The sequence below is a fragment of the Podarcis muralis genome, chromosome 5, assembly GCF_964188315.1.
Source record: "Podarcis muralis chromosome 5, rPodMur119.hap1.1, whole genome shotgun sequence".
Classification (NCBI taxonomy): Eukaryota; Metazoa; Chordata; class Lepidosauria; order Squamata; family Lacertidae; genus Podarcis; species Podarcis muralis.
In genome coordinates, this window is record NC_135659.1 from 2,862,373 (window position 1) to 2,878,952 (window position 16,580).

Genomic DNA, 16,580 nt, shown 5'->3' on the forward strand with positions numbered 1-16,580 from the left:
GCTTGTTTTAAAGAGTGAGGAGACACATATGGGAGAAGGCACCCCAAAAAAGTATTCAAGACCTTGGCTACTCAGAAATTTAAAATGCAAGAATCAGTCACCTACGGGACACAAAGCTAAAATGCAACACTACAATTGTGCCAGGACTGGACCGATATCGTCTTGCTTTTAGCACCAGGAAAAGCTCTCATTTCAAGTAAATCAGGTTCAAAAAGCAACTATTCCCTATAAGTAACACACTTTATCTATGTAAAGCTGTTTTTTGGGGTTACATCCTCAGAAAGCAAAATGCATAACCGAGAGAAGAAAAGATGCAATGCAACCATATTAGAAAAGTATACAAATGACTATATAGAGCATGCCTCTCTGAAATTCACAGGTATGCACAGTTAAAGCCAACAGTGAAGAGTTTTCAAGGCCTCCTGAACGGTGGGATAATGAACGAATAAGGTTTAAGTCACTTGGATGGAAGTTACACAGCTACCAAATCTTGCACGTACAGTGGTACCTCGGGTTAAGAACTTAATTCGTTCTGGAGGTCTGTTCTTAACCTGAAACTGTTCTTAACCTGAAGCAGCACTTTAGCTAATGGGGCCTCCTGCTGCCACTGTTCCACCGCTGCAGGATTTCTGTTCTCACCCTGAAGCAAAGTTCTTAACCCGAGGTAATATTTCTGGGTTAGCGGAGTCTGTAACCTGAAGCGCATGTACCACTGTACAAGAACTTAACCAATCTTGAGGGCAAGCTCTCCTGAAAGACCCCTCAAGCAGTTTGTAGAGTAGAAGTACAATTTTAATACCTTTTGGCCCTCCAGATGTTGCTGAACTACTATTCCCATCAGCCACAGCAAGCATGGCCAATGGTCAGAAATGATGGGCACAGAAGCTCTGCAACATATCCTACCAAAAGCTACCCACAGCTGAGCAAAGGTGGACAAAAAGCACTCCTGGCTCCTGCTGCAACCTGCCCCTCTCCCAAAGCACCACCAGGTTACACAACAGGTTCTTCAAGGGAAGTACAATCCCTTCAAAGACCACTATCCAAATCAGTCAACTTCTTAACTAAAAAAAGCCCTCCATCTTTCTGGATTGAGTTTCGGCCTGCTCTCTCGCATCTACCAGAACACGACCGCCAGACACCTGCTTAAGAGTTCTACTGCCTTCTTGGAGAACGGCTTGTCAACTACATATTGGTGACACTGGAGCCCAAATCCCCCAAATGATTTCTTACAGTAGCTCACTTGAAGTAAAGGACTCCTGCGCGCATTTTAAGGCCACTCTCCATCTTTAGAAGTATATCATACATGTACAAAAGAGAGGGCCTTTTCTGCAATGGCACAATGACTGTGAAATGCTCTCCTGAAGGAGGTATACCTGCCACAAACACAGTCTTCATTCTGGTATCAGGTTTTTGTTTCCCAAGGCATTTTGGTTTAACTGTCTAAACATTTTTATTCCTCCTACTTTTACTTTACTGTTGGTTTGTCTTCTAATGTTTTTGTAATGGTAACTGTCTATATAACAGTGATACCAGCATCTGGATGAAGGATGCCTTACACCTTTTTAAAATTAAGTATGTTGACAGAAGCTGAAGCTCTGGAAGACACACAGCTTATGGGTTATACTGAAGCTTCTAAGGGCAGGCATTGTGATTTATGCAAACGTATTGTATGGTAACAAAACCACATCCAAACAAAACCAGAATTCTACAGTCTTTTCTAAGTTTTACTTAATTCAATCAGTAGCCAGTTCTACATTGTTTTCCAGGAAATCTCCCAGTTCTCCACCTCTAGATAGGAGTGTAGCTTTTGCAAGAACAAGCATTATCTCTCTTCAGCAGATAACGAGGCTCTTGTCTATTTGATGCATCTTCCCTGTCCTGTAAGCCTTTTATAGCAAGCAGAAGTAGAAATTTCAGGTTTGGGTCAGACACAGGCCAGTCTAGTCAAACTATCACAGAAAACTTTACTTTCAGAATAGTGTGGGTGTGTAGCAATAGATGTATGCGCCTTCAAAGTGTAAGTTTGTGAGAATCATAAAGTCCTTTTAAAAAACAAATGACCAAACAGGGTGCATAGAAAGAAACAGCATATTAAATCCACATTTTAACACAAGTTAGTGCCTCTCTCCCACAAACACCAAGCAGCTCCACACCTGAGAAACACCTCCGTCCATTTACACACAGAAAGCCCTTGCCTTCTTATGCAACTCAAGCAAATGACTGACCATTCACAGAACTTTAAACACAACACCGCTATCAAAAGCAGCTGGTGGGTTTTTGTCGTAGTTGCTGGGTTGTTGTCTTTTAGACAATGGCAAAGTGGCAACACTGGCAAGCTACCACAATTATAAATTCAGTTCAAACAGCTGAATGACTGACAAGTGGAAAGTTATTTCTGCATGTTCCTTCCAGCAGTGGATAGTGATAATTCTTGTTCAAAGCAAATACCCCATGTACTGACAGAGCTCTTAGTGTAACCACAGCGTTTCCCCTAGCATCCTCTTATGCTTCAAATTCTATACATAAACATCAACCAGCAAAGAGTTAGTGAAATGAGAGGCACCGCCGTGTTTTATGTATCCCATTTTCCCTTTCAAACAAGCCAGGCTCCTCCGCTGTGACACATCTCCCAGCTTCAGCATTTTTCTGTTTTACAATCACAGCAGACGCTCACACATTCTTTTCCCAAACCTGAAGCATTTGCTCCAAATGCCTAGACAAAAAAAGTATATATCTACAAAGGAAATGCTGAATAAGCACATCATTCATTCATTCCTGCACTAATAGTCATTTACTGTGTTATACAAAAAAAAAACAACCCTCCAAATTTACACTTACTGCATCACAGGTGTGCAAACATTCAATTGTTTGCAGCCAGAAAGTGTCAAAAGCTTTCCCCACAAATTACTTTGTCATTACAGATACCAGCTCATTTTTTCTTTTAAGTTTGCATTCAGGCTTCAAAATCCCAGCTCCACCACACACATTGTTCAAAGCAAACCAAAGAAAAGCCAAATCCAGTGAGGAATAACCTGCTAAAATGTTGCCGAAATCAGCCTCCTACAATTTATTACCACTTGGAGACAGCCCATTTCCTTTTTGCATTGCGTGTGATGAGATTTAACTGTGAAACTGCTTTGTGACCTATTTAAATTATGTTTGACCACCACAAAGCAACAATTTAACCCTGAGACAGAACACTCCTTTGAAGTGTTTATTCAAAGTCCCCAGATATATGGAAGGCAACATGGAACTCTATACTGTGCACATTCCTCACTCCCCCTTTTCCACTTTGGGAAGCCGTTGTTTTAATTTTCCTACATTCATTATGCACTAGCCTGTCAAGTGGACCAAGTCAGTCAATATTTAACCTGAAAAACCCTAAGCCTAGCAGCCAGACCAGGGCTTCGTCTTCCAGGGAAGAGGAATGGTGAAGGTGAAGATGATCCTTGCTGGCACCGACACAAGTCAGTGAGAAGACTGGGTGGGATTAAGCAGAGGGATAAGGAAATACCTTAAGAATAATAATTTTTATTATTATTTATATCCCGCCCATCTGGCTGGGTTTCCCCAGCCACTCTGGGTGGCTTAGTATATATAAAAACATAATAAAACTTCAAACATTAAAAAACAAAATATCTTATACAGACTATAAATCAATAATAATAATAATAATAATAATAATAATAATAATTAAAAACAGTTTACAGTTATGGCCAAATTAAAATAACCACCAACCCCAACGCAACAAAAACAAAACAGAGGAACCAAAATTAAAACCGTTTAAAACATTTTGAAACATTTTAGCCAGTTGCCCCAACTCAAGAGTTGTTCCAGCAATGTCCCTCTGGCCTCCCAGGAGCCTGGAAAAAATTCATTCCACATTTATAAAGGGCTGGGACAGGAAGGATAAGGAGAGGAAAGGGTAGTCCTTGTATGGAAAAAGGAAAATGCTCAGCTCCACTAGTACAGGAAGCAGCAGCAAGAGGAAATTATTACATTATAGAAAACAACCTGAAAAGTGATGAAATCTGCTCTAAGAATAAAGCACCGAGGCCAGACATGCAAGAAATTGCTAATGGATGATCATAAAAGGAAGCAGGTAATGAAGTTTCTTGTCTAGTCAAGGAAATCTACGATGCCAGTTCAGGCACAAAGTTCCAATTAGCCATAAATGCAAGCAGGTGGCAAAAGAACCTTGCCTGCAGGTGTTCCCTTAAGCAGAAAAGGATAAAAGGCAGGTGATGCGAACTTTAAAGACTCCTGTCCCCGCCATCACCCTGTCTGTAAGCAGAGAAGGTTCTGCAAGATTCAGGGAACAGACTGGCATTAAGTTGGCTTAGGCTGCACCCCTCAAACTTCAAATGAGTCAGGAACGCTGTTGTGCTGGACCACACTTCCACCCAGCGCAGGGAACATAACTTATGAGAAAACAAGCATGGAAGTGGGCTGAAAATGTTGCAAAAGTCGCACTCTCATTTGACACCGCCTCTCTGCTCTCACCATACTGAATATTAAGCTCATAGCAGTTCGTGGAACGTGCCCCCCCCCGTTGTACTGGTGCTCTTGAAAAGCTTTGAAACACATTAAATGTGCATGAGGATGCAACTCATGCAAGCTCCTGTGTTCTTAGATATGCCATGGGGGGTGGGGGACACCAAGCCACTGTAGGATACAAGAAGAATGTCCCTTTGGAATGATTATGTGACAAAAGGGAGTGACAGGCTAGGCTGCAGCTGTGTCACCACAGCTGCAAAGACAAGATTCCCACATGCCCTTTATCGAATCCAGTGTTTCTCAAACTTGGGTCTGCAGCTGTTGTTGGACTACAACTACCATCATCCCTAGCTAGCAATACCAGTGACCATGGATGATGGGAGTTGTAGTCCAACCCAAGAAACAATGGTAATCCAATGCTAGGAGTAATAATTGGAGACTAGTAGTGGGTAGACCAGGTGCTCAAGATTTGGAAGGCAAGACGCAGCTCAGTCATGGACCCACCAACAAACTTCATTGCCATCTCTCACACTCAACTCTGCTCCTCATTTGCAAAAACAGAGGAGAATGCAACTCGCCTCTTATTGGTGTGAAGATGAATGTAAAGAAAGCACAGTGTTGATATCTGCCTTGAGCCTTAGGTACACAACGCATGATGTGCCTTATCCGATAGAGGAGAGAGGCCAGCTGCTGATATTGGGCAATCGTTCCATTACTGCCCAGGCCTGGCAATGACTAATGCTACCATTTACACCAATAATCTCTTCCAATGGACAAAACGAGTTAAGACATGCCCAGATGCCTCTCTTAACCAGGGGAGAGAGGCTGCTGTTTCAGTGCTTCCTTAAAAATAGTATTTTTTATTATTTATTCCCCGCCCATCTGGCTGGGTCTCCCCAGCCACTCTGGGCAGCTAACAGCATATACAAAACTTAGTAGAATATCGAACATTTCTACAGTATGGTGACACTTTGGGCTGTACCGGCTGCTGTACACCTGCAGCGGGAGGTTTTTAAAAAAACAATGGAGAACAATACCCAACCAGCAGTCTATACAATTAACTCAAGTTCAATAAATAAATAAAACAAAACTTGGGGAGCTTGGGGAATGGGAGAGAGAATGTCACTACAACAAATTAAAATCATAGCAAGTTGCTGCAGCATGGACACCCCCTTAGCTCCAACAGATTCAGTTTAAAGAGTACACCAAATAAAACAATGTCTGCACAGGACTTTAGACAGTACAACTGCAGCACGTCCCTTATGTATTAGAAATCCAGCAGTTTGACTTGCGGGGAGGGAGGCGATGGAGCCAAGTTATTAAGCAAGGCAAGGAGCGCAACGTGTCTGGCTACACGAAATAATGTCAGCGATGAAAGTTCAGAAGCAAGTAACACCTAACAGACTTCCCCTCTGGTCAGGAGGGAGGATTCACACAAGGGCCAAATGTGGTAAAGGCACTCTGCACATGTTCTTGACTATGAGTGTGCATGTTCCTTCACTTGAACCCCAGCATGGCAAACATGCCCTCCTGAGCCCTGCCCCAGGCCTCAGGAATCCTCTCCTCTCCCCAATGGGAGAGGCAGAGCAAAAGGAGGCGTTTCCCCCCTCTCTGTGCAAACTACAGGGGTCACCCAAGTCTTTGTCGAGGCCTCGCCCGGAAACTTATTTTCACGCTATACAATGTGCTGAGAGCATCCACAAAGCAACTTCTCCCTCTGTGCTGAATAATCGCTCTGGGAATCTGGACTTGGCGAGCAACACTCCCAAGCACTGCCAAAGATGTGAGATGGTAGTCCTTATCAATGACCACACCTGAGTGTGTTTAAACAAATCTGCAGGAGGCAGAACTATCAACCGCAATCAGCCTTAATAAGGAAACAGAATCTCCTATCTTGGAGACAGTACTTCTAAACCAGTTTCCCAAACTTGGGTCTCCAGCTGCTTTTGGACTACAATTCCCTTCATCCCTAACCACAGTCTTGCTAGCTCGGGATGATGGGAGTTGTAGTCCCAAAACAGCTGAAGACTCCAGTTTGGAACGAAGTGCTCTAAGGCATAACCCGCAGGCTGCAGCCATCGCCTGCCCACTCGGGCAGCAACCTTCGAAAAGCATGAAGTTAATCACTGCTGCTGCTGCTGCTACAATGGAGGGAGCTCGCCCCGCAGGCAGGCAGGCGCTGGAAACTTCCCCTGAGGAGCAGCAGCAGCGCGCGGGCCCCGAGGACCTTGCAGCCTAGAGGCGCCGCGAGGCCAGCCAGCCGCTCACTCACCGAGGTGCAGCGTGAGGTTGACGGTGCTGGGGTACTGGACGCCGGCCAGCATGGTGCGGCTCTGCCACCAGGTGGTGTCGGCCTGGTTGTTGTAGTCGGTGAGGAAGGCGGCGCCGTGGCTCAGGTGAGGCTGCTGCGCGTCGCACAGGTGGCAGGACTTGGTGACCCCGGTGACGCCCGTCTGCACGCAGTACTCCTCGGCCGGGCTGCCGCACGTGTCGGTGGCCGCCACCGTGGCGTTGAAGGCGGCGTTGACGAACTCGGGCATGCAGCGCTGCGCCCGCCCGCTCGCCTCGTCCGCGCACTCGTCCATGGCGCCGCCGCACAGACCCGCCAGCAGCCCCAGTCCCAGCAGCCCCAGCAGCGCCCGCCCCGGACCCCCGCGCTCCATCCCGCTCGCCCCGCAACGCAAAACCCACGGCCCTCCCGCGCGCCCTCGTCGCCTCGCAGCAGCCGCGCACCGAAAGCGGACGGCCCGGCCGGGAGCGAGAAGAGGAGGAGGAGGAGGAGGAGGAGCCCCGGGAGGCGCAGGCAGCGACTTCCCCCGCAACGCGCGCCCCGCGCCCGCCCTCCTCGCGCTGCACGCCGGGACGGGGAGGGGGCTGCGCGGGGTCCCGCTTCTGCCTCCTCCGGCCGCGGCTTGGAATGGAGGAGGAGGAGGAGGCTGCAAATCCTCAACTTCCTGCAGGATTGGAAAGCGCAACAAAACCCGCCCCACAAACTCTTCGCAGTTCACCCCACACTTTCCCAGAGCGGATTTTCCACCCGCTTCTTTCCCTCCTCCTCCGCGCCCCGGTTTTTGCTGGGAACTAAGCTGGCCGCCGCCGCCGCCTTGCAAGGGCCTTTCTCCCGGGCTGGGCAGCCGAGTCCGCTCTCTTGGCGAAAGAAGGCAGCCTGCCGTGAGAATTTCTGCCTTTCGGCTTAGAAGGGGCGCGGCGAGGCATTGAAAGCCATTCAGTTCATCTTTCCTTCTCGCAACAAACCCGAGCAAGGGCTCCGGGCTGCCCAAGGGGAGAGTCGAATCGGGGTTAGGTTAGTTTCTCAGAAGAAAAGGGGCTGCTTGATTGTTGCTTCGGGAAAGCTCTGCTCTTCCTCAGGTCTCTGGGCATATGTAGAGTGCCTTTTTCTCCTGACCATGTAATTTATGAACATGTAGGTGCATAAAGTTATGTCTGGTGTTGAGAAAGTAGACAGGGAGACAGGTCTGGAGACCAAGGCTTATGCCTGGAAAAGAGGAGACTGAGAGGAGATGGATAGCCCTCCTCAAATACCTTAAGGGCTGTCACATGGAAGATGGAGCAAGCTTGTTTTCTTCTGCTCCAGAGGGTAGGACCCAAACCAATGGCTTGAAGTTACAAGAAAGGAGATTCCAACTAAAAATTGGGAATAATTTTCTGATGGTATTTGACAGTGGAACAGGCTCCCACGAGAGGCGGGTGGTGGACGCTCCTTCCTTGGAGGCTTTAAGCAGAGGTTGAGATTCCTGCATTGCAGGGGGTTGGACTAGATGACCCCTTGGGGTCCCTTCCCCCTCTATGATTCTACTGGAACCTGAGGTCACCCCATGAAACCGGAAGGTGGGAGGCTCAGGACAAAATGAAGTTCTTCACACAGGGCAGAGTTAAACCATGGAATTTGCTGCCATAAGATGCAATTGTAGCCACCAGTGTGGATTAGGCTATGAATAAACCACCAGGCATAAGGGTTACATACTACTTCCAGTATCAGAGGCACTGTGTGCTTGGATACCAGTCGCTGGGGATTACAAGTGGGGAGAGTGCTGTGGGATCGTGCCCTGCTTGAGGGCTCCCCATGGGCATCTGCTTGGCTGCTGGGGAAACAAGGCTGGGCTAGATAGGCCTCTGAAATGCCTCCAGGTGTGCAACACAGGCCTTCCTAGGTTTTTATTCAGAGGTGAGCGAAAGGTATTGCTCACCATTCCTCTTCTCGAATGCTCTTTATATTCCAAGCTGCACCCAGTGGCTGAGTGCTAGCACATGCTAGGTCTGGTGCGCCACCAAAGTAAGATGCTTGTAATGGAAGCAGATGGAGGGGAGAGGCAAGTCCCACTGACTTGCGTGAGACAGACAAAAGGTTGGGGCCAGAAAGATACAGCTGAGGGTCTCCAATCATGTTTTAAACATGTTAGCCCATTGATAAATCCACCTGAGATAAATCGTTAAATTGAATCATGTAGGAAATAATACCCACTTGAGTAATGTCATGTAAACAGGTTTCTACCCCCTCCTATTTACATACTGATTATTATATGCTAATAACTACCAATTAGGACTTTTTGTTGTATTTTTATTCTGGGAGATACATTTTTCTTTCATGTGCCGTGAGTGCTTTGTATTTCTCATCCATGCTACATGTGTACTACATATAATACATTCTTTGATTTGCTAGAGATTCTTGAGAGGTTTTGACGATTCTGGGACTAAATTCAGCCTGCATTGAAGATAGTCAAATGGCACTGTTTACAGCCATCTGCTCCCACTTACATTAGGCCTAGTTCTGGACCAGAGTATTTTCTGCTGGACCAGAATAAATACGTTTCTGTGTTGCCTCCCTGTATTGTTTGCTTTTTACCTCAGCCACTTTCAATACTACTCACTGTTTAAGAAAGAGACTAACTATGTGTGTACGGTTTCAAGAAGCTTCTATGAAGGGGCTTTAATGTGATTTTAAATAAGTTTTATACTCAATAAAAGTCAAAACTTCCAACAATCCAGAAGGATTAAGCTGCTTTCAAATCCATCTGAGCTATTTCCTGCAATTAACTTCTCAGTACTTTAGGAGTAGACTTCTAAGATATGAAGTAATGAGGCACCTGAAAATAAAAACATTACTTTAACTGTACATTATTATGTGTTACATATTATTTTATAATTCATAGTAACGATCAGAAGCATATGGCCAGAATCATATATTGGAAAACAAAATGGATGCCTGCCACCAGTAGGGTACTATCTGAATTTTGGCTGTAGGGGAGATACAGAAGAAAGGAAAGGGGGTGGAATAGAGTGAAAGGTCCAAGAAAACAAGGAATGATAATGAAGAAATACAACCACTCCTTGTACTGTTACTTAGAATGCAATCCTATACATGTCAACCCAAGTCCCACTGAGTTGAACGGGGCCTGCTCTCGTGTAGACAATTGCAGCCTTGGAGACTTAATTTCGGCTAGATTGAGGAATAAGGGAAATTCCACATGCTGCTCAGGAAAAAAGTCAAAGTTTGCGGCATCCAAGTGTACATTTGTCAGGGAACCTCAGCCAGTTTTGGTTCTCTGACTAGAAGACTGGCTTGATAGAAGTGCTTCCAAACACCCATTTGTTGCATCCGCACTTCACTTTTTTACGCAAACCCTTTTCCCGTAATCCCTGATCTGTTCAACTTCCTGGGCATGCACTGGTCTGAATCATGTCATTCTCAGTGCTGTCATGGATCAGTTCTGCCAGACAGGGCTAGGGACCAGCTGTGATTTATTGTCCCGAAGAATGAGACTGTTATCACCATGGGATCTCCCCAGGCCTTTTTGAGATTCAGGAATGCAAACAAAGATAGGGCTTGCTCTTGTGCAAGGCCTGGTTGCCTTTTAAAGAAGGCAGGGTGGGTCGGAAAGGCAAGCAAATTTCTATACATGTCTTTGTTCAACCAAGAATTGCTGAGGTACAAATTGATGTGGGAACTAAAGGCAATTTGTCAGCTCCTTTCAACTATGTCACAGGATGCAAAACTTCCAGCTGGCACTAAATTAAATCATAGGTGAAATGACAGATCACTGCTAAATATATGGCATAGGTTTGCATGCCTACTTTAAGTATTTTTTATTACTAAATTTTAGAAGATTACAGGTGCAGATGGTTGCAAAATACTAGAGAGATTTTAGCTAATGGTTGGTGAATACTGGCAGCTCTACAGTTTCTGAGGGAACTATGATTGCTGGAGGTATATATTTGTTAAACTGGTGTTTCCTTCAGCAAACATATAAACAGCAGCGTTTCCATGAGGACCCATATGCATGCACCTGGGAGTTACAATTAGAGGTTCCAGGCATTTAAGGACATAGATCGGTCATTCACATTTTGGTCCAAAACCATCAAGACATGACAACAGCACAGGTCGGATAGTTGGCAATAGGTGAGGGAAACTCACATTGCCACCTTAGAGCTCAGTTAAGTTGTTTTCCCCCAGGTATGTTTCACAGCTCTTTCCCCTCTAGCTATTCACATCCGCAAAGGTTTCCTTAGTGTCAGATTCATTTCTGTTTTGTGCACACCACCAGGAGGTGTTGATGGGACGGGAGTGTCTGCACATTATGCAAAGGTGTTCACAGTGTGGAATGGCTAATCATTGTGAAGCTTGTTTGAGGGAAAATGCACCAAACAGTAGTATTTTATCACAAAGTACAGGATACATATGTATTTTAGATAACGTGGTACGAACAAAGATTAAAAAGCCAGCACTGGAAATGCATTGTGTGTACAGTAAACAGAAGTGCGAGCAGAGCCTAAATCCAGCCACCCACCCCCAAACAGCTAATTGGCATCGCCAGATTTTTGTCTTCTTCACTTGAGCTACACACAAGCCTAATAGCTGGATCAGTGCGAGACATTAAACACCCCCTGCCCATATGCGTGTTCCCTGTCTATGCATGGAAGCAGACTTTCACACATGTGCACCCCTTATGTGGGTCAACATGCCTTTTGAATATGTAATCATCTGTTGGGAGCTGCCCAGAGTGGCTGAGGCAACCCAGTCAGGTGCAATAAAATAATAAAATTATTGCTAGGATTAGGATTATTACCATCATCATTTTGTGTTTGCTGAAACGTGGAGCAAACCGGCTACCATGAGCAGGGCGAATATGCTCTCATATCCTATAAGAATGAAGCCTATCAAGACAAAGGGTTGTATCCAATGCCAGTCCTACTCAGAGTAGACCCATTGCAATTAATGACCCTAAGGTTGTCATAGTCATTAACTAAGTACATAAGGAGCTTTTGACTGTGACAAAATGAGAGGCTACCGTGCTTTCAAAACTCTTTTCCATATACTGATTTTTGTAAGCATTGCCACTATGTGTTTGGGGACAACTATTCCATCACACTATAGCAGAGGAAGAGGTGGGGCTGCAGGGCCTTTCCACTGAGTCTGTGGAGACACCAGCTCCAAGAAGTTCCTCCATCAAGTGTCATTGGGAAGGAGCCATTCTCCATCAGGCAATAGCAGAGAAAAGGATGAGGCTAGACTCTCCAATGGCTCAGCAGAGATGCCACCAGTTCGGTTCATTTTCTCCTTGAATCTGTTTCCATTGCAGAAGTCTGCATCTTCTATTTTTTCCTCATTCTCAATTCCTTTTTCCTTCTGTGTCATGAAAAAGCCTTTTATTACTCTATTTGTAATCCACTCTAGAAGCCTAAGGAAAACATTATTTTAATAAATAACAATAGAAGTAAAAACTTGTAAACAGTGACAATAAACCTATTCATTCAGATAAAAATGGAAGAATCACAGATCTGCACTGTTCAGTGTTTAAAGTTTAGCAAATCTCCTTTGTGAAGCCTTTGAATATGCCAGTTATTTTAAATATTATCCTACTCTTGCCAAATATATTACCTAGGGATCTTGCTTTGGAGGAAGTTTGGAGAGCATCTTGTCTCAAAAGATGATTTCCATGCTCTAGCAACCCCTTTAGGTGGAAGGTAATCCAGCACAGGAGTGAATTCCCCTTCTACCTTTTTTCTTTAACGAGACATGTCCTTTCAGCTCACTAATATTTCTAGCCTAAAGTATATTTGATACTGCATTAGCTGCTGCTTCCTGAGAGAGTATGAACTGGTGGTCCTGTTCCAAGGGATTTTCGTGTAATACCAATGCATAAAGCTTTAATCCTTCCAGAAAGGCACTGACAACATCCCTACCACAGAGACATTCCTCACATTCTTCTGTATACATCAAGGCAGCTGAGATTCTGACTGTAAAGTACTTATTGCATCGTTTACACAGATTGAATTTAAAGATTATGGACTTTCATTTGCACTCATATATCTTTGGCAACCACTCATAGCCGAGTAAGATTGTTTTCCACGAACACGGTCTTAAGAGTGAGACAGTAAGTGACTGTAGAGGCCAATTCTGGATCCACACGTTCTTCCACAGTGGAGGCATAGGTTTCCTAGCAGGAGTTGATCCCGGTGAGAGTTTCCCAAGCGTGCCTTCCTCTTGCACACTTCTCCCTTTCGTCCTGAGTTCAAGTGTCTTCAGAGTCCACGACACCTTTGGTAAAGGCTGCTCTCCAATTGGAGCACTCAAAGGCCAGTGTTTCCCAGTTGTCTGTGTTTATGTTACATTTTTTAAGATTTGCCTTGAGAGAGTCTTTAAACCTCTTTTGTTGTCCACCAGCATTACACTTTCCATTTTTAAGTTTGGAATAGTGTAGTTGCTCTGGAAGACAATAATCAGCATCCGCACAACATGACCAGTCCAACAAAGATGATGTTGAAGAATCATTGCTTCGACATTGGTGATCTTTGCTTCATCCAGTACACTGACATTAGTTCACCCTTGTTCCCAAATGATATGTAAAAATTTTCAGAGACACCATTGATTGAATCTTTAAAGGAGTTGGAGATGGCATGTATAAGTGGTCCATGTTGCACAAGCATACAGTAAGGTACAATAGCTTTGTAAACAAGCATTTTGGTTTCCCTGCGAATGTCCCGGTCCTCAAACACTCTGCACTTCAATTGGGAGTATTCCATTTCAACAGCAAGTTATACATCTTTGACAAAATCTTAGTTTTGGGTTCTAACAGTTCTGTTTCTAATTTTGATTTTTCCACCTGGAAGCCAATTTTCTTGTCCAAATTATATGCCTCCATTATCTGATAATAATGAAGCCAATCTCGCACTTTGTTTTTCAGTTTCTCAAAACTCTGCAGTTTCAATCTATCTCCCTCTTGTTCCAAAATTTCCCAATATTTCGGCCATTTGGCCTCCATATTGAGCTTTTTCTGTGCTTTTGCTTCCATTGGTGACAGCCACCTTGGGGTTTTATTTTCCAATAATTCCTTATATCTTATCCAAACATTAAACAATGCTTTCCTGACAATATGGTTTTTAAATACTTTATGCACTTTAACCTTGTCATAGAATCATAGAATCATAGAATCATAGAGTTGGAAGAGACCACAGGGGCCATCGAGTCCAACCCCCTGCCAAGCAGGAAACACCATCAGAGCACTCCTGACATATGGTTGTCAAGCCTCTGCTTAAAGACCTCCAAAGAAGGAGACTCCACCACACTCCTTGGCAGCAAATTCCACTGTCGAACAGCTCTTACTGTCAGGAAGTTCTTCCTAATGTTTAGGTGGAATCTTCTTTCTTGTAGTTTGGATCCATTGCTCCGTGTCCGCTTCTCTGGAGCAGCAGAAAACAGCCTTTCTCCCTCCTCTATGTGACATCCTTTTATATATTTGTACATGGCTATCATTGTCATACCACAGATATGCATTCCATCCAAATACATTGTTAAAACCTTCTAAGTCCAAAATGTCTGTGTTTTCCAGAAGCAGCCATTCTTTCAACCAGCAAAAGGCTGCTGATTCATAGTAAAGTTTAAAGTCTGGTGATCTTTAGCACAGACAATAACATAGTTTTAAATTTATTTTTCTGTCAAAAGAGTGTGTTGGTAATAACAAGCTTGTGCGCTGCACATATCGTCAAAATAAGATTCCGTTCTGGTTGCTGTTGCCAATTCCTTCTTTCCCAATAGTCCCAGGCCACAGATAGAAATCTCGCCCAACTCTTGCATCCAGGAGAATAATTTTATCTTCTGATAGGATGGTATCCAGCTGAGAGTAAAATTTTTCTTTAATGCCTTCATCGGCATCCAGTGTTGGTGCATGAGCGCTTATAATAGTAGCCTGTTGTTTTTTGGTGAGTTTTATTCGAAGGGTTGAGAGTTGCTCATTTATGCTGGTAGGGACTTCTGACAGGAGCTTCACAAGATCGTTTTTGATAGCAAAGCCTATCCCATGTATTCAATGTTCTTGTTCAGGTAGACCTTCCCAGAAGAAAGTGTAGCCTCCTTTTTCTTCCTTCAGTTCTCCCTCGCCTGCTCTTTGAGTCTCTTGAAGCGCTGCAATATTGAAGCACTGCACTCTTGAAGCACTGCAATATATGTTTAGCCTGGAAAAGAGGAGACTGAGAGGAGATCTTCAGCTATCTTAAGGCCTGTCACATGGAAGAGGGAGGGTGCTTGTTTTATCCTGCTCTGGATGGGAGGACTCGAACAGATGGCTTCAAGTTCAAAGAAAGGAGATTCCGACTAAACATTCGTGAAAACCTTGCTGAGAGTAAGAGGAGTTCAGCAGTCGAACAGACTCCCTTGGAAGGTGGTGGACTCTCCTTCCTTGGAGGTTTCTAACCAGAGGCTGGATGGCCATCTGTCATGGATGCTGTCGCTGAAATTCCTGCATTGCAGGGGTTGGACTAGATGACCCTTGGCTCCCTTCCAACTCTAAATTTCCATGATTCTATGAAATGGATCTGAACTCATGACAGCCACCCATCATTTTCGTATTCAAAACTGCTTCCCACCCCAACCCCTTCTTGATTACTAATAATAACTTACAAAAAGGATCAATAAAGGTCTCACCCATTGTCTATAAACCTTGATCAGAATCCCATGTCAGGTTTTCTTTTGTGAATGAAATAAAATGGTTTTAACCAGTTTTTAATAGCAAAGAATCAAGTGTAGAGCTTGGGGTACATTTTAACGTAATACTGGACAGATTACTACAGGGTCTGGAGAGGGGTTATTTTGAACTATGAAGTGAGAAACAGCAGCCGTAGTCGAGGCCAGAAGTGCTTTCCCTTGGTGACCCCGGGGGGTGCTTGCAAGGGGTTTCCTGTCCTGTCCAGAAATGCACCGGGCTGGATGAAGCCAGCTCCTTGATCTTTTCTAAATAAATGGAATAAAACCGCTTAAGCCACTGATAGATAGATTTGAAAAGTGACTGTGAAGGGGAACAATGCCCGTTATGAAGCAAGATAGCTAAAGAAACAGGGTCATGTCCTCCATTGTGACACGTCCCCCTGCTGAGTGACTTGGCTGAGCACTTTGGGAAGAGCAACCATTTGAGGATAGCAAGTGAGGGAGAGCAGAGCAAGATGTGGGAGAGACTGCAGAGACTCTCTTCGTCTCAAGTGTAAGTAGGATTTCTCCTCCTTTCTGAAACGTAGGGGAGGTTTAGCTGCCAGGTGCCCCAAATCCAGCACAGAGATCTCTAGAACCCATTTCCTCACTGTTTCCTCTTCTTCCCTAGGTTCCGAAGTCTGAGGAGGCTCCGCAGGCTGCTGGTCTCCTGCTGCCGGTTGCCCAAGATACACCCCCTGGTCTGCCAGGAAGAGGAAGGAGATGAGTGGAAGGAGGAGGTAAACATCATGAAGGACGGAAAGGAGGAGAAGGTTAAGATCAGATCAATTTTTGTGAGACCATGCGACCAGGGGGTGGAGTCCACCGATAACAACGTGGATGGTGAGTGTTGATCTTTCTTCCTCAGGAACAGGGAGGCCAGAGAAAATCTGGCAGTGGGGCGGAGGGTGCAGAAAGATGGGTTATCAGCATAATAATTAAAATATTAAGAATCCTTTCTCTTCTTTTCTCTTCCAGGCAACGGCAGCAGTGAGACCAGCAGCTCGAGCGGAGCTCTTACCCCCTCTCCCACGCCCAGTTCCCTCCTCCCCACAATTCCAAATATATAAATAAAGAAATATAGAAATCATTTTTGTATGGATTC

The 16,580-nt window shown here is 44.8% G+C and overlaps 1 protein-coding gene and 1 long non-coding RNA gene across 2 annotated transcripts in view; one reads left to right on the top strand and one right to left on the bottom strand.

The window, feature by feature from the left end:
- Positions 1-7,802, bottom strand: part of LAMC1 (laminin subunit gamma 1) — a 123,541-nt gene extending 115,739 nt beyond the window's left edge. The window contains exon 1 of the mRNA XM_028732225.2: positions 6,770-7,802. Coding sequence (XP_028588058.2) covers positions 6,770-7,160 — 391 coding nt within the window. The 5' untranslated portion in view covers positions 7,161-7,802. The remainder of the gene's footprint in view (positions 1-6,769) is intronic.
- An 8,144-nt stretch (positions 7,803-15,946) lies between these two features.
- On the top strand, positions 15,947-16,580 carry LOC144327735 (uncharacterized). The gene is made up of 2 exons (XR_013392809.1): positions 15,947-16,318; positions 16,454-16,580. It is a non-coding gene; the product is annotated as an uncharacterized LOC144327735 (long non-coding RNA).